The sequence below is a fragment of the Urocampus carinirostris genome, chromosome 11, assembly GCF_059441175.1.
Source record: "Urocampus carinirostris isolate Australia breed hairy pipefish chromosome 11, RoL_Ucar_1.0, whole genome shotgun sequence".
NCBI lineage: Eukaryota > Metazoa > Chordata > Actinopteri > Syngnathiformes > Syngnathidae > Urocampus > Urocampus carinirostris.
In genome coordinates, this window is record NC_142359.1 from 5,659,321 (window position 1) to 5,677,660 (window position 18,340).

The window sequence follows — 18,340 nt, forward strand, 5'->3', positions numbered from 1 at the left end:
GCAAAAAGAGGAAAGATCCGTGTTTTAACCCAGCCACAGAAACACCGGCGCGCGATGAATGAACAAATCACGACAGCTCCTTCAGCGAAAAAAATCTCGTTCTTTTCAGCCAGCGTGGACAGACGACTGAGTCTTTGTGCAAAAAACGACCGTGCTTGTTTGTGCATTATGCCTCGAGAGCGTTGTACCTCGCACGTCAAGTGTTAAGTGTCATTACGAGACGAAACATGATCATGAATTCAAGGCAGCGACATTAAAACGCACTGTGTCCAGGTAGGGTAAACAAAAACATACCCTGAAAACATTTGTCACTGCTAAAAACGCCACCGCTGAAGCAAGCTATCACATTGCTCACTGCATGGCAAAGCACGGAAAACCATTTACTGATGGCGAATATATTAAAGGTATGTTTGTGTGTGTGTGTGTGTGTTTCAAGTTTCATAGTTTCTAAAATAAGAATTTATTGATGAATGCTACGGGAGCTGTCCAAATGACTTGTTTTTTAATTGTAGTTCTTCGTTGATGAAGAATGGTTGAAGTCATGGTTGTCTGCAGGCGTTTCCACATGTTGCTCACATTTATATTTTAGTTTATTGATGAACAAGAATAGTGGAAGATAAATTGGTCAGTTATACATTTTGGCATTGACACCAATTTCACCAGGCAGTTGGCGCCAAGTGTGTGCCGGGCTTTAAATGGACGTGAATTAGTTCATGTTTAAGCCTGCTGCTTTAAATCTGGGGAGGCTTGTACAAAGACAAAATTGAACTTCTTTCCTAATTTTGAGCCTGAGGCTTATAATCAGTTCCGCTCTATAGTTGCTTTTCTATACTTTGGAAAATACCGCTTTTGCTTTTCAATCCTTGTGTTACATGAAAGTTGTATATTTTTTCAGGAGCTGGAGCGCTCGTGGAGGGAGTACGACAGGTTGGAAGGAGACGTCACTCTGTCAAAGTCCAACTTACTGGAGGAACTGGAAGCCCTGGGAAGCCCACAGGTGACACATCTTCAATAGGAACCTAGTCACATTTTTGCACTTACTCCATTTTCCGCACTTAAAGGTGCAACTGTATTGTTTTTTACTCAAAAATAAACATTGCAGAAAATAATATGTTCTATAAAGATAAATAAAGTGAAGTTTAACTTACTTTTGGAAGATGAGTTTTAAGAGGTCCTCCTCGGTGGTAAAAAGTGGCCGAAAAAAAGCGTTCTGACCATTTTCTCAACCGCATCAAGCTTTCTTATTCCACTTTCGTTTCAAATGAAATGGTGAAAGGGGCATTGGTAAAAATAGTCCTTCGTCATATAGTTTTCATACAAAAGCACGTCGGTCTATAGAGGCGTACAATTAATAGTACAGTAAGAGCAATTGTGTTTATCCATCCATCCATTATCTGCACCGCTTATCCTCATTAGGGTCGCGGGGGTGCTGGAGCCCATCTCAGCTATCTTTGGGCAGTGGGCAGGGGACACCCTGAACTGGTTGACAGCCAATCGCAGGGCATACAGAGACAAGCAACTCATTCACAGCTATGGACAATATGGACCGGCCAATTAACCTGACATGCATGTTTTTGGAATGTGGGAGAACATGCAAACTCCACACAAGAGGTTGGATCTCATGACCTCAGAACTGTGCCGCACACGCGCTAACCACTGCGCCACCGTGCTGCTCCAATTTTGTTTATTCATGTATAAACATACACTAACGGCATACAGCTGTTTCCATAGTTTAGTGGTTATCACGCTCGCCTCACACGCGATAGGTCCCTGGTTCGAAACCAGGTGGAAACATATACTGGATTCCCTTTTTTACTATACCAAACTATATGTAACATCCGACATGCTGACATTTCTTGTGTAAATTATAACTATAACCTTATCCTCCTTGTTTTATAACCTTATCTTCTCTGTTCCTTCATTTTATTGGGTTTTTTACCTCACTGTGAATGTGTGAAACTGGAGTGTCATGCCCAATTTCGTTGTGACAATATGTTAACCCATTTTGTAACAATGACAATAAAGGTATATTCTGCTCTATATTCTACAATTGAACAGTCGCAAAACAAAGATCGCAAAACATGATTTGCAACAGGAATCAAACCTGGTTTGCGGCCATGAAAGCTCAACACTTCCCCACTAGACCACCAGTGGTACAAATGATGTAGGACACAAAATGTACTGTATGTGTGTCATTGTTTATTATTTTTGTCTGGTCTTTGGGGTGGCGCAGGTTAATTTAGAGGTGCAAAGGTAGCAAGGCTGGTGTTTTCTGCCCGGAAGAACAAAGTGTTTTGACCGCTGATCTACCCTAACGCGGAAGCTGGCTTATTGTTTTCCATTTGGCTCATGTGTGGTGAGGGGCCCTCTCCTTGTGAGAGGTAAGAGAATTCTCCCACCATGGTCCGCTGTGTGTCGTAAGAGGCGACTAAAGTGGAGGGAGCCAGGGGACTGGGGATCCTCTCCTCTCTATCTCTACTCCCTAAGAGACAGCAAGGCAAAGAAAGGGGGGCGGGAGACCGAAAGGTCTCGCAAACCTTTGTTATAGGGTTACTAAATGTGAGAGGATGTGGAAGTAAAGCGACTAAGTGGAAGAAAGAGGAGATCGGAAGGATGATGACTAAAAGGAAGCTAAATATAATGGAAACTAGAGCTCTTGTTGGTGATAGAAAGGAGTGGAGAGGTGTTGTGAAAGGATAGTGGGATTGTGGACGCGTTCTTAAGGATGGGCTGGGCACCCGTATGATGCGGCAGGGGTAAACCAGTGAAAGCTGTCGGGCCCTGCTGTTGAACAAAAGAGTGTGTTGTGTCACCCTGACCCGAGTGACATGGCCGCTTCCTGGTGTCCCGTTTCATCTGGAGGGACGAAAGCATGACCAACTTAGGTGCCGAGGTGCATAACTTGTTTGGGTGTTTGGGCAATCAGTTGGCCGTGGTCCAAACATGTGTTTTTTTTTTGTTTTTTTTTTCCCTTTTATTTTCTTTGTTACTGTATGTGTTGTCTTGCTGTCAGTCACCCCTCTTGAGGGATATGACCAAGGTAGATAGATAGATAGATAGTCTTTCGCAATCGGCTTATATTAACGGACTTTAAGTAGAATAAAGATGATTGTTTTAGTTAACCTGAAAACCGTTCTAAGCGTTGTTACTTTAGATCACTTTAAATCAGTAAGTAGTTTGTCAGAGATAGTCATTATTAAGATTCTTTGTTGGCTGTATTTACACAGATAAAATACATATATTGTTAAAAACTACATCGTGATAGCGGCAGAAGTACTCACAATAGGCTTCCATGTTGGTTGAAAAAAAGGGAAGAGAGCGAGCCCAAAGGGCGGGCGTGGTTTATTATGCGTCAGTGAAAACAGCACACACATGAGCACGACTTCACAATAAAAGAATATAAGATTGATAAACGTACAAGAGATATAATTGGACTGATTATTGAAACGTGTTATGTGTGTGTGTGTGTGTGTCTGTGTGTGTGTGTGTGTGTGAGAGAAAGATTGTTTTTGTATTTAGGAATATAAAAACAAGTTATTTTCACTAGACAGAATTCCTGAGAGATTTACATCCAAAACGGCCACCTTGACAAGTTCCAGTCACTATAGGTAACAACTAGCGCAACTAGTTGTTACCTATAGTGTAAGGACGAGTCCGTAGTTCAGTGTCAAATAGTATACGAAAAGGCATTAGACTTTCTTATCATCACACTATTTTTACTCGCGTTGCCAGAAACTCCGATTTGCATAGTGCATTTTGATAAGTTAAACAGTTTTTCCTCTTCACCTGTGCGTCAATAACGTTGCGGTTATACGTACGTAAAAAAGCTTGGATAGTATTATTTTGAACTTCTGTTGCACATGAGAAGAAGTGGAGAGACTGTTTAAACCAGGAGTCCCCAAATTTTTTCCTGTGAGGGCCACATAACTTTTCCCTTCTCTGATGAGGGGCCAGTGTCAGTTTGTAAAAGAAAAAGTGTGATGATTGCAGGAGTGCCTAAATGTAAAAAAATATTGTTTTCCAGAAAGCCACAATGCTTATGCTAACGGACGACTCACTCGTACTATTTCACTTTTTGTAAACTTTACAGACATCACAAACAACCTTTACAAACATATTTTCACATATTATCTTCCTCACAGTAAGTGTCTTACCACTATAAACGTCTCACCTGCAAAATAGACGACACCGTTTACTTGTTGACATTAAGAGTGATTTAAACAAGTCTCATTAAATCACGTGAGGTCCCGTGAAACTTGCCCCAAACACCCTTCTCTGACCTGTGAGACAATGTCATCTAGTGGTGATATACTGGTACTTCACTTTGTCTGCTTTACAAAACAACACCAAAATCCTGTATAACATTTTAACTAGTCAGCAACCCTTGTTGCGCCGTATAAAATAGTTACTAAATAATAGTTGATAATCAAAATAGTTCATAACTAAGGAACATTTTATTGCAAAAGTCCAACTTTATTATCAAATACAAATACACATATATGAAAAAAAAATCAAAATGCTTTCTGGTATTGTTCAGGGGGCCGGACCAAATGTGGAGGCGGGCCGTATCCGGCCCGCGGGCCGTAGTTTGGGGACCACTGGTTTAAACTATCAAAATGCAGAACAAAATGCACGAGGCAAATCAATGTTGCTGGCGCCGTAAGAATTTTTTTTTGATAATAGAATAAGCTTTAAAGCCTTTTCAAATGTCAGCTGACCCAAGTTCAAACATCGTCACATACGATATACAGACGCTGCCCTAATTACGAAGGTTCTGGGCGTTCACTCATAAGTTGAATTTGTTAGCAAGTTGCTTCAGTACTATATCTTGTATGTTTAAGGTTTATATGAGTATGTTTAGGGCTTGTATAAGTAACCTGTTTTGTTTTTTTACTCAAAAATAAACATTGCAGAAAATAATATGTTCTATAAAGATAAATAAAGTGAAGTATAACTTACTTCTGGAAGATGAGCTTTAAGAGGTCCTCCTCAGTGGTAAAAAGTGGTCGAAAAATAGCGTTGCGACCATTTTCTCAACCGCATCCGGCTTTCTTATTCCACTTTCCTTTCAAATGAAACGGCCCGCCTCTTTTTTACACTTTACACCAACCATATTGTATGGATGCACTAGATATTAAACAATAAAAATGTCAAAGTCTGGAGATACAGTATAGAATGTTTACACACGAACTAGGAAGAGGAAGCGGATTTCTTCTTCGAGGTGGATGCTGGGTGAGCTCTCACAGCGCCACACCCTGGTAGTGGCGGAAAGAAGCACTACAGTGCCGTCCTGTACTCGGGAAAAAGGTGCACACAATACAAAATCTAACAGCAATGTCCCGATATTTTTCGACATCCTTTAAGAAATGTTTTTTGCCCACGTACCGTAAAACCTAGTGTAGTATCGTATCTACCGTATTCTGTGGTATGTAGGGCCCCTCTTTAAATTTCTGGCCAAGTTCAGGTTTTTAGTTGTGCCTTGTAGTCTTTGAAATAAAGTACTCCTATGTGTGTTGCGTGTTTCCAGACAGAGCCGCCAAGCCAGCGGCACATTCAGATCCAGAAGGAGCTGTGGAGGATTCAAGATGTGATGGAGGCGCTGAGTAAAAATAAACCGCAACGCAGCATAGAGGGTGCGTGTCAATGGTTCAAGTGCAATAAAAACCTCAGCAATCCCAGTCTTGTGACAGGATTTTATTTCTGCAGGTTTTTCTGAGTCCAAACCACTTTCCAGCTCACAAAAGAATGAAGTAAGTTTGAACCCCATTACTAATTGTCCCGTTTCCTTTATTAAAATCGATTCTTATTATTTCATGGATGGGTGAGTACTGATAACATGCATCAGTACCAGTGGCGATAGCATGAGTACTCAACCTCCTTCTTGTTACCGTTTTGACATTCAAGAACTAGGAATTAGAGCAGGGGTCGGGAAGCTTTTTTGACTTAAAGAGCCATAAAAGCAAAATATATTAATTTTATTTTGGGAAAGAGCCACACCATATATTATGAGACAAATGTACTAAATTGCTAAACCCTCGCCCCAGACAAAAGCTTAGTCTTCAGCACATTTATTTTTGATGATTTGATAAACATTATGAAAAGAGAATAATGCCAGAGCCCGTGTCCCAAAATCAACAAACATACCACTTTAAACTTGTCTCTTTCTTGTAATGACTCAAGATCGGTTGAACTCATTTTGACCCTTTTTTTCATACATATTGGTTTCAAAACCAGATGCAAGCAGTTATTTTGTAAAGACGTCACAACATTCTGAAAACAGGGAGACTAATGTGCTTACCTTTGGCGCAGACGGCGTAGGGCGAGAGATTGGAGGGAGTGCTTGCACTTTTTTGCATAGCTCCACCCATCCCTCCCACTCACCCAATCAAATAACTTTAAGTTCTCTTCCGGTGTTTTGGCGGATTTACAGTTTGTTCTGTGGATTTCATCATAAGGTATCTGAACACAGATTATATAGTGATCTTTTATATAAAGGATTCATTAGCAATGCAAAAAGTGCAAGCACTCCCTCCCATCTCTCGCCCTACTCCGTCTGCGCCAAAGGAGAGCACATCAGGCTCCCTGTTCTTAGAATGTTGTGACGTTTTTTACAAAATAATTTGTGTAGCATTTTCGTATTTCTACTTTTGACAGGAGATATATTAAAGAGAGCAAAATCTTTTGGGATATTTAAGTTTTTTTTAATATATACATTGACATAGGAGCAAAGGAATTTGAATGTTATTTTAATGTTAAGTTGTTTTAGTTAAGTTCTAAGTTGTATAATTTAACAAGATATTTTTATTTACAGCAAAATAATAAATACTGTATAAGTGATTTAAAGTTTAAATGTAATATTCTTGTCTGTTTTTATTCATATTTATGTTCCAAAAACGTTCAGTTTAAGTGTGTTCAATAAATGTTTATTCTGGTTGGCCCGCGACCTTAAGTGTGTTTTGAATTTTGGCCCCTTGTGCAATTGAGTTTGACATCCCTGCATTAGAGCTTATCTCATGATATTTTTTTGTGGTTTGCCTTATAATCAATCCGGTGTGCCTTATGGTGCGATAAACACTGTAAATCAGGTCCACTCATGTAGAATTATCGCGCTGAACCCTGCAACTCATCAGAGACGCCGGATATTGTCCTGGTTTGAGACCAAATCTGCTCACCTTTAACAGAAAGTCCCATTGCAGCCAATGAGCCCGATCAAGACGGGAAACGTGGCGCCCCCCCGTCCGCCTCTTCCACAGTACTACTATTCATCCGAACACCCCCCTCAAATAACCTCCCACCATCCGAACGCCAGCAGCCGCCTGCCGCCTTACGCAACGCGGCCCGAGGACCGGAAAAACCCAACTCGGAATGGCGCGCACAGCGTAAGGGCAAAAGGAAATCGGCCGCTGCCTGCTCATCCCGCAATCTGTCTTTGTGACATCCTTTCGGGAGATTTTCTGTTCTCGTTGTGATCTCCATTCTCATCTCGCTTTGCCTCGGTTGGTTTCCAGGGCTGCAGGAAACAATTAGTTTGATGTTTCGTTATTCTGACGATGATTTGGTTTATTCATCCGGCGATTCTAAACTGAACTGACTTCAGAACACAACTCCCGTCGAGTCTAAACTTGAGTAGACGTTCATGATAAGGAGAGAAGACATGGATTATTTGCAAGGAGGACAGTGGTGGAAGCCTTCAGATAAGGGATTCAACCCCCTGTTCTGGACCACCGCTGTAAACAAAGAATTAAACTACAGTGGAACCTCGGTTCTCGACCATAATCCGTTCCAGAACCCTGTTCGAAAACCGATTTGTTCGATCACCTGAATCATTTTTCCCATTAAAAATATAAATCGTTTTAATCCGTTCCAACACCCTGAATGTTTACCTTGAATGTTTAACGTAAACATAAACCTAACCCAGGCTAATCGTACGTTCGCGTTATCGTAATCTTATGAATAGGATTTCTTACTTTTGTGGTGGTCAGCAGAAGGCGCTCGCACACCTCCTTCATGTTTGGCTATTATTTCTTTCTTAAATGCAATAGTTGTACGCACTACTTTTCTTTTATCACCTGTAGCAACTTTGCTGCTTGCACTTACTTTCTTTGGAGGCATAATAAGGGGCTAAAACACCCGTACGCCGCTCAGCATCGCACCCTAGCGTACGCACTCACGCATTACTGGCGTTCGAACTCCGATTTTTTTGACCGAACAGCGAAGCAAGAATTTCTGGAAATTTTTGGTCGGACACCGATTTGTTCGAACTGAGAGGCGTTTGAAAACCGAGGTTCCACTGTATTTTATTTCTGTCACTGTATTCTACAAGGATCAAGTTACTATAGCTTAAAAAGAAAGAACCATTGATGATCATAGACGTCATAAATTTACTTCAGTCGTCCGTGAATGAGTTAACACATAAGTAATTTAACTCTGTACCTGAAAGAAATAGGTAATAAAGGATCAACAGTTTGGTCTAAGATAAAAGAAACTGCTCGTCTAAGTCCTAAAATCATCCAGCCTTCATTCAATCTTGGGAAAACATTTTTTTAAATAAAACCAGCAAACGTTTATTCAGGATTTTTTGATATAAAATTCATCAAGTGGTGACATATTATAAATTTGCCACAAAATCAATTAGAAAAATGATAAAACTTAGATAGAATTGGTCTATAAGATTAAAAAATTGTGATATTTAATCCAAAAGGCAGCCAATTTATTCATTCTATCTATCTATATACAAAAGTCATATCCCTTTGCTCTTTCCAACCTGACACAGAACATGAAGCCCACAGCAAAATGAATTGACAACTGAGTTGATAATTTATTCTCAATGTATTAAGGCGGTAGTAGAATTAATAGCATTGAGAAAGTAGAATTTGAGGATAGCTCATATTTTTGATCTAAATGATAGATAGATAGATAGATAGATACTTTATTCATCCTCATAGGGAAATTCACACTTCCAGCAGTATCCTTGTGTTGAAAGATAAACTAAAATAAAAGATATCATATAGAATACAAAAAGACCCAATATAACGTGTTAATATAGAGTATTTAAATAGTGCTACGGAAAATACACACTGTAATAAAAATAGGGTAATATGCAAATGTGGAGGTGGGGGTTAATGTGGGCTTTTGCTCCCTCGGGTGGAGTTAAAGAGCCTCATGGCATGAGGAAGAAATGATCTCCTCAGTCTGTCCGTGGAACAAGACTGGAACAAGAAAATGATTACTCAAGTATAAAAATAGGCAATTGATTTTTTTTTATACGCAGTCAGTTCATAGTATAATCAATTTTGACACTTCCAAGAAGAAAACGTGGTTCCAATTGCTGGAAAATTCTGCTTGTAGTGGTTTTTCTTTCTTATGTTGTTGCCATTTTTGCAATCCAGTTTTTACACATTGTGTAGCATTTAGATTGTAATGATGAATACATAGTTAAGAGAAAGCTACAATCTGCTCAGATCATTCATTGAACATCAACCATGCCAGTTTGCCTCCTCCAAATATTTGCATGCGTTGTGATGTGGGTTCTGCATGCATTCATGTCGTCTCTATGAATGCATCGATCGGGCTATGAGAATTCCTCAATAGTCCCCACGACGATCTCCCTTCGTTCCCATCAGACGTGAATACTTCAGAAGATCAGTCTTAATACTGTTTGTTGCTTCCCGACCCTCACAGCAAGGTCCAGATTACCGCTTGTATAAAAGCGAACCTGAACTGACCACCGTCAAAGAGGAAGGGGACGAAGTCATCTGCGAGGACAAAGACAAGGAGAAGACGGAAACTGCAGCGGAGAGTATTGAGATTGTAGCGACGAAAGGTACTTCATTTCACAAAGATCTTTTTGATTCAAGTCAAGTCATGTTTATTTGTGACGCCCTTAATCACAAAGAGTCTCAAAGGGTTGCACAGATCATAGATTATTGCAAACTACAGACTATTATGACACCATCCCCTCATCTAAAACCTACATGAGGGCAAATAACACACACATTATCAACATAAAATATAGGTTATTCTCAGGGTTGGGTAGGGTTACTTTAACTGGATTACTTTCAATGACTTTTGGATTACTCCAATACCAAATATGCTAATAAAAGACAAAAGAAATTAATATGGATAAAATGACTAAATTTTGAGCAGGCTTGGGGAGTAACGGAACACATGGAACGGCAAAAATGATGTTGACAAGCTGTTTGGATTTATTTTCATTTTGTTTCTGTCGCATTTTATGTTCGTTTTGCCGGAGATCAAAGAGATCAAAGCCAGGAGAGAAAGCTTACCACGTGTTGTGAGTCATCATTTTATTCATATTTACTTTCTTTTGTCTTTTATTAGCATATTTGGTATTGGAGTCATCCAAAAGTAATTGAAAGCAATCCAGTTAAAGTAACCCTACTCAACCCTGGTTATTCTTGTGCTATAGAGTAGAAGTGTGTTTTAAGTTTAGATTTAAACATTTCCACTGAGGTTGCAGATCTTATCTCAGTGAGGCAGGCCTCCAAATTTCTCAGTTTAGTGTGGCAGATTCCTCCATAGGAAGATATAGTTGAGTGTCATCTGCGTAGCAATGGAAACTGATATTATACCTGCGAATAATATCACCTATTAGAAGCATGTAAATGCTGAAAAGTAGGGGGCCAAGTACTGAACCCTGCGGAACACCACAAGTAACACTAAAGGGGTCCGATGTCGTTCACTTGATTTATAGCTGGAATTCCAAACTACAGAGCGCGCCCAATTCAAAGAAACCCAAGTATGTTTTTGTACAAGCCGTTTCAGATTTTAAAGGACGGGTGTAAACAGCCATAAATATGAACTCACTCATGTCTGTTTCTTAAATTTTTAAAAAATCTACGGGAAAATGTCTAGTACAGAAAAGTAACACATTCTGCCGCGATCAAGACATTCTGTGTCCGCAGCTGTCAATCTTCATCAACTAGCACAGTCGTCAATCTGAATTAAAATGAAATGAACATATACTCATGCCATGAGGCTCTTTAACTCCACCCGGGGGAGTAAAAGATACATTAAACCCCAGCCCCACATTTGCATATTACCCTATTCTTATTAGAGTGTGTATATTCCATAGCACTATTTAAATACTCCAGAGCAAAACGTTATATTGGGTTTTTTACCAAATATGCTAATAAAAGACAAAAGAAACTAAATATGGATAAAATGACTAAATTTTGTGCAGGCTTGGGGAGTAACGGAATACATGGAACGGCAAAAATGATCTTGGCAAGCTGTTTGGATTTATTTTCATTTTGTTTCTGTCGCATTTTATGTTCGTTTTGCCGGAGATCAAAGAGATCAAAGCCAGGAGAGAAAGCTTACCACGTGTTGTGAGTCATCATTTGATTCATATTTAGTTTCTTTTGTCTTTTATGAGCATATTTGGTATTGGAGTCATCCAAAAGTCATTGAAAGTAATCCAGTTAAAGTAACCCTACCCAACCCTGTTCATGGAGCAATACTTAGTCTCCTATCACTTTGTCATGTGCACAAGGGATGGGAGAGCTTAAGATCAGTCACATGGCTCACCAAGTGTACGGTCATTTGTACAGGCTTCTGAATTTTAGTCAATGCAGCGCTTTGAGTTTTGTTTTGAGAATGTTTTAGTTGCACTTCTGCGAATATGTTAATGACGATTTAATTCATATTGATTGATATGTTTTTTGATTAAGGTTTAAAGTGTTGATAGGGCCCGTTAGGAGAACCGGCCGGCGCAATCGAGACCGTTAACCTCGTGGAAAAAAAAGAATAATCTACATTGTATTGTAAACTACGTAAGATGCAGTTTTCGAAAGGTACACAGTTCAGAAAAATCCTGGGGGGAAACCCTGTATTAGTAATCTAGGATGATGATGTCGTCTGCTACCTGTGACCAAAACCATGCAGATTAGAGTCCAAAGGGGCCGGACAAGATTGGTCTTTCTAATTTTTTTAATTCCTATATAAAACTGTTATTGTTTTCGAAGTTCTAAGGCACAGGTGTCAAACAGGAGGCCCGTGGGCCGGATCAGGCCCGCTAAGGGATTGAATCCGGCCCGCGAGACAACACTCAGAGAAGCGCAAGAGAAAAACAAGCTGCAGGTTGAATTATTTCAACTTAATGTTGCCAAAGCCAGGTGCCTTGAACAAAGACACTGTACTTGTATTTATTTTTTCTCTCTCTGTCTCTCTCTCTCTCTCTCTCTCTCTCTCTCTCTCTCTCTCTCTCTCTCTTCCACTCCTTTTCTCCCACTCTCTCTTTCACTCTCTGTGTCTCTCTTTTTCTCTTCCTTTGTTGCTCTTTGTCTCTTTCTCTCTCTGTGTCTTTTAACCTCTTTTGCTAGAACTTTTTTTCCTTTTCTCTTTGTCTCTTCCAACCCTTCGCGCTTTCTTTTCTCCTTTCTCTCCTTCTGTCTTTCTATTTCTCTTTGGATTTCTTTCTTCCTCTCCCTTTCTTTTCCCCCTCTCTCACGACTTTTTATCTTTTGTTTCTCATGCTCTCTCCTTCTCTCTCTTTTTCTTTCTTTGTGCCGCCCTCTCTAATTTTCCCTCCCTCTTTCTTTATCTCTCTTTTTCTTTCTCTTTAATCTACTAGTCCGGCCCCCGACGGAATGTTTGTTCTATCGTGTGGCCCCTGAGTTAAAATTAGTTTGAAAGCCCTGTTCCAAGGGATGGGCAGGACACCCGTATGATGCAGCAGGGGTAAACCAGCGTAAGCTGTCGGGCCCTGCTGTTGAACAGAAGAGTGTGTTGTGTCACCCTGACCCGAGTGACACGGTCGTTTTCTTGTGTCCCGTTTCATCTGGAGGGACGAAAGCATGACCAACTTAGGTTCCAAGGTGCTTAACTTGTTTGAAATGTTAACAGTTCGGAATTTACGGTGAGGGTTTTTCTTCACTCAGCGGTACCAGTCTACCCAGTGGGCGTTGTTCCCCCGAGGACCAAACCCCCCCTCAGCCCTCCCGAGTCCTCGACAATCGCCTCTTACGTCACGCTGAGGAAGACGAAAAAGCCCGAACCCAAAACGGTCAGTATCTCTCGGAGCTTCAGCTTCCAAGAAAACGTCTCCATAGCTTTTTTGCTCTTGGCAGGATCGTCCCAGAAGCGTGCTCCTGGACCTGATGGGGTCCGGGGAGAGAGAAGTGGGTCGGCCCAGGATGAGCGTGGAGGAGCAGATGGAAAGGATGAGAAGACATCAGGAGGCTTCATCTCAGCGAGAGAAGAGAAGAGAAGCTCTGTCCCGCTCGCACTCCTTTAATAGGGACGACCCCTTCGTTATGACGCAGGTATTACCTACTAGACTACTTCAAACGTTAAGGGTCGCCTGGAAATGTCTTTATTTGTTAAGGAAAAGTTCTGTTTTTTTCACTGAAGATAACAGAAAAAGAATCAGAACTCAGAGAAAAATATGTGAGACAAACAACTAACAAATATTTCCTGTCAGGGGGGGTTCTCAGAGAAAGAGGGGTGCAGTGCCCACCCACAGATACGCTCTGCCCACCCCAAGAAAAGCGAATGTAGGAAAAATGTAACAAAAGGAGAAAAAAAGAAAACAGAAAAATGAAGAACAAACAAAGAAAATAAAGCGGGAAAAAGAAGTAATAAGCTAGGAAAGAAAGGAAGAAATTGGGGGGAAATTGAAAAAAAGAAAAGGGAAGGGAAAAAAGAAGAAAAATAATATTTTGATCTTACATTACTCATAGTCCAGTGTTTTTCCGAATTGCTCAGTCCACAATTGAATGGATTTGGGAGTACAGTCCATAAACATGCCCGATTAAAGTCGCCGTCGACGATAAAGCTCCGTTGGGGTGTGCAAGCTGCTGTTTATTGATAGCAGCGGGCAGGAGATTTAGCGCTATGCTAACGTTAGCATCCGGTGAAACGGTTAGCGGTGGAAAGTAAACAGCAAACACAAATACCACAGTTAACTCTCCCGGTACATAGAAGGGTCAGAACGATACTGCTAGATATAATATATATATAATATAATGCCCACAATAAGCAGGTCGGCGCCTTGCATGGCTGCATGGCCGCTATTGGTGTGTGAGTTTGTGTGTTGTTAGGAATTTAATATTACAAAGTGCTGTTTACCAAATTGTTCGAATTAGTTATCTGACTCCATTAACCAAACACAACCTACATTAACCTAACAATGCGCGTTTGTTTCTTGATGGAAAGATGAACAAGAGACCGGCATTTCCATACGGAGGCAGATTTGATTTCTTAAACAATTTAACTAAGTGAACGCCATCGAATATATGGCCGAATTAGCCGAATTAGTGTCTCTAGTGTCTTCTTTCTCTCGGCCCACGTTTTTTCCGCAAGCTGGTGTGCCAGCTCCTCCCATGGGCGTGCCAGGAAAGCCCCCACGTGGGATCCAGCCCCTCGCCTCGATGTCTGGGGAAACTCAAAATAGCAGAGCATTTATCAAAACAATGCCTGACGTCCTTCGTCAAAGTCCTGTTATCAAAATTCCCCAGCCAAAACATTCCGCATTTGGAAAAGCGTGACCTGAAGCCAACTCAGGGAAAATCTTCATTGCACTCGATAAATGTAACTTGTATTTAATCGTATGAAATCCTTTATAGTAAAATGTATAAAATCCTTCAGTGTAAAGTGCTTTGGGAGGTCTTCATTGCCTTGAAATGAAAATGAAATTATCTGCATTTATATTGCGCTTTTCAAGTCAATGACTTCCCAAAGCGCTTAACAGTGTGCTTCACATTTCCCAATAGCAGCCGTGCAGCCATGTAAGGCGCTAACCTGCTTATTGGGGGTATTTTAGGGGTTCAGTGTCTTACCCAAGGACACTTCGACATCTAACACGGAGGAGCCGGGATTCGAACTGCGATCTCTTGATCCCAAGACGAGTGCTCTACCTCCTTAGCCACTGCCGCTATAGAAATGCAGACCATTTACCATCTGTTTATAATGCAATAGCTCCATATGTGTATAAAGGCCCATTTCCAGGAACAAGCTCTCCAGTGTTCTAATACTACATTCTGTCTGTTAATTGCATTAGAAGGCAAATGAATTATTAGAAACGCTTGTGTCATGATGTTAGCATAACTGAAAACATTTTAGCTGACTAGAGAAGCTATAAAACGAACCACCATTTGCGCTAGTCAAGTATCTGGAGCAACACATTCGTGGGTGTGATTCCACTTTCATAATGGCCGAAAAATGAGAACTTCTGTGTCAAACTTGACAGTCTATTGTTGTTCAAAGAAATGAAGCCTATTCTATGCTAGAGATAACCAAGAAACTACAGATCTCCTTCAACATGGTGTACTGCTCCCTTTAGTGAATGGTAAATATGGTAAATGGTCTGCATTTATATAGCGCTTTTCAAGTCAATGAAGACCTCCCAAAGCGCTTTACAATCTGCTTCACACTTACCCATTCACACACATACTCACACACCAAGAGGGAGTCAGCCATTCAAGGCCCCTACCTGCTTATTGGGGGCATTAGGGATTCAGTGTCTTGCCCAAGGATCAATTATTTTAGTCCCTCATTATTAGATGGCATTAAATTTGAAACTCTTCCTATATTAATAGCATTAAAAATGATAATTTAATGAGATATTTCATTCATTTAGGTTACTTTTTGTCTTTTTTAAAGTCCCAGTGAGTAATAATTGATTGCTAGATGGCACTATTGTCCAATGCTGCTACGCTGTGCTCCGTGCCACTGGTTATCGTTCGCAAGACACCAGACCAACATGGTGGCGACCCTCTAAGCTGCGCGTGTGCGCAATTGCGCACTGCTCACACATTCTCAGGTTGTTTTTGCTTCTTTAATCCAAACATGACCAAATATTATGTAAAATTATGGACAAAATGACTTAAAGGAAGGGGGGAATACAACAAAAAAGAAAAAAATACCAAAATGAAAAAGTAGTGAAAAGCTGAGGAAAAAAAAGAAACAAAAGGAAGAGAAAACAGAATGAAAAATTTAGAAAAAAAAACAGAAAAAAAGAAAAGAAAAAGAAACAAAGGAAACAGCTCAGAAAGAATAAACACAATGAGATTTTTTTAAAGGAATTTAAAAAAAAAGTTGAAAAAACACAGAAAAAATAAGATAAAGTTTGTGTTGCATTCAAATTATTTCCAATTCTATCAAGTGAATCTTGTTGCCAACATTGTACTTCCACTAAAAATGTGATTAAGTACAGTTCTGTATCTTACAACCGACTCAATAAGCCCCCAAAAATGTTAATATTATGCGACAAAATATGTCAGGAAATAAAAAGAAATGGATATCTTGTGAAAGAATTGTAAGAACAAACGACGTTTGTAGGCCGTACAACCTTTGCAATAGTACATGAGTCAATTCATTTAAAAGTGAAACATTTTTTTGCATTGCCGGAAACTCAAAAATGCAAAATGTAACTTGATGTCAAGTTTTGGACATGTTTGATGATTAATTATCTTGCCACACTTGGGATTATGGTTGCTCACTGTTATTTCAAGCGTTGCTCACCGACGCTCAGACCCGTGGAAAATTACAGGGAACATCTAGGGATTAATTACACTGTACAATAAATACAAATGTCTCAACTTATTATTTAGAGAAGATAATTACCAATCTATCGGTTTTACTCATAATCACTAAATCCAAGGAAATTGTCTTCATTGTTGTTGGGGTAAAGGGAGCGCGCCTTCCTCGTTCCACCTCCCTCACGTTAGACGTCATCTCTGTTTCTTGGAGAATAGCACAAACAAGGTCTAACCAGAGTAGAATGAGAAGTGAGAGGCCTCGCTGCACAACCAAGCAAGAGGGCAAGTACATTAGTCTCTAGTTTGAGGAATGGACATCTTCCAGGCAATGTTCCCTGTAATTTTCCTTACGGGTCTGAGCGTTGACACAAAGTCGGTGAGCAACGCTTGAAACAACAGTGAGCAACCATAATCCCAAGTGTGGCAAGATAATTCATTATCAAACATGTCCAAAACTTGACATCAACTTACATATAGCTGAGTTTCCGGCAATGCAAAATTATTTTTCACTTTTGAAGGAATTGACTCATGTACTATTGCAAAGCTTGTACGGCCTACAAACGTCATTTGTTTTCACAACAATTCTTTCACAAGATTTCCGTTTCTTTTTTTTCCTGGTAACTTTTGTCGCATAATAGTAACATTTTTAGACGGTTGCACGATACACAACTGTATTTAATCACCTTTTTTTTGTGGAAGTACAATGTTGGCAACACGATTCACTTGATAGAATTGGAAATTATTGGAATGCAACACAAACTTTTTCTTCTTTTTTCCGTGTTTTTTTTCTCCTTTTTTTAAAATTCCTTTAAAAAAATCTCATTGTGTTTATTTTTTCCTAGCTGTTACTATTTTCTTTTTGTTTTTCTTTTTTTTTTTTTCTGGGTTTTTTTCTGAATTTTTCCATCTTTTTTTCCTCTTCCTTTTGTTTCTTTTTTCTCAGCTTTTCACTACTTTTTCATTTTGGTATTTTTTTCTTTTTTGTTCTATTCCCCCCTTCCTTTAAGTCATTTTGTGCATAATTTTACATAATATTTGGTATTTGGGGATTAAAGAGGCAAAAACAACCTGAAGAGCCGTTTAGGACCCGAAAGAGCCGGTTCCTTTTAGTGAGCCGAGCCGAAGAAGTCGGTTCTCGAAAAACTCTACTGACTTCACTCAACTTCGTTCTACTTCGACCTTGGCTTCAAGATACCGTATTTAGAACACAGCGTCAGGGGAACCCGTGTATTTTTACCTTCATGGACCGTAACTTTGACTTAATTCGCTTCTTAATTAGCAATTTCGAGCCCTGATTTTTGTAAGATGGCTAGATTTTCTTGTGTGCAGAAAAGCTCTGGGCAGTGCGCAATTGCGCATACACGCAGCTTAGAGGGAACATTGCTTCCAGGTCCTTAGCTAGCAGTTTTTTTAAATAGTACCCGTGAAACACCAGTGTCAATGAGAGGTGACTCCGAGATGCAGGCCTCCAAGGCAGTGTGGCAAAGAAAGAGCCTGTATCTGAGACAGGCCACCAATAGCACAACAGGCAACACCGACTTTGGACCTTTCGTTTGCTGAATAAGAGTGTTACTTTTTCATGGAAAACACAAAATTGTCCGGGGTGACCCAAACTTTTGAAAGGTAGTGTATTCATCGTTCTATTTCACGGGTGTCAAACTCACGGCCCGCGGGCCACATCCGGCCCGGCGTACAATTATATCCGGCCCGTGAAATTCTTTTATATACATCTACTATAATGGCCCGGGTCTATGAAACCCTGATAACTTTCAAATTATACTCGGATACTAAAAACCACAATGGCCAAGAAAATAATGTTAACTGACATTGCCTGTAAA

At 40.1% G+C, this 18,340-nt stretch overlaps 1 protein-coding gene across 7 annotated transcripts in view; it reads left to right on the forward strand.

Annotated features, from left to right (window-relative positions):
• Positions 1-18,340, forward strand: part of LOC148356276 (pleckstrin homology domain-containing family A member 5-like) — a 145,664-nt gene that overhangs the window by 110,379 nt on the left and 16,945 nt on the right. For 6 of the 7 annotated variants that reach the window (XM_088346691.1, XM_088346694.1, XM_088346693.1 and 3 more), the window contains 7 exons: positions 896-997; positions 5,528-5,633; positions 5,707-5,750; positions 7,182-7,379; positions 9,682-9,823; positions 12,903-13,027; positions 13,092-13,286. In XM_088346691.1, coding sequence (XP_088202817.1) covers positions 896-997; positions 5,528-5,633; positions 5,707-5,750; positions 7,182-7,379; positions 9,682-9,823; positions 12,903-13,027; positions 13,092-13,286 — 912 coding nt within the window. The remainder of the gene's footprint in view (positions 1-895; positions 998-5,527; positions 5,634-5,706; positions 5,751-7,181; positions 7,380-9,681; positions 9,824-12,902; positions 13,028-13,091; positions 13,287-18,340) is intronic. The other variant, XM_088346696.1, reaches the window with a different exon arrangement.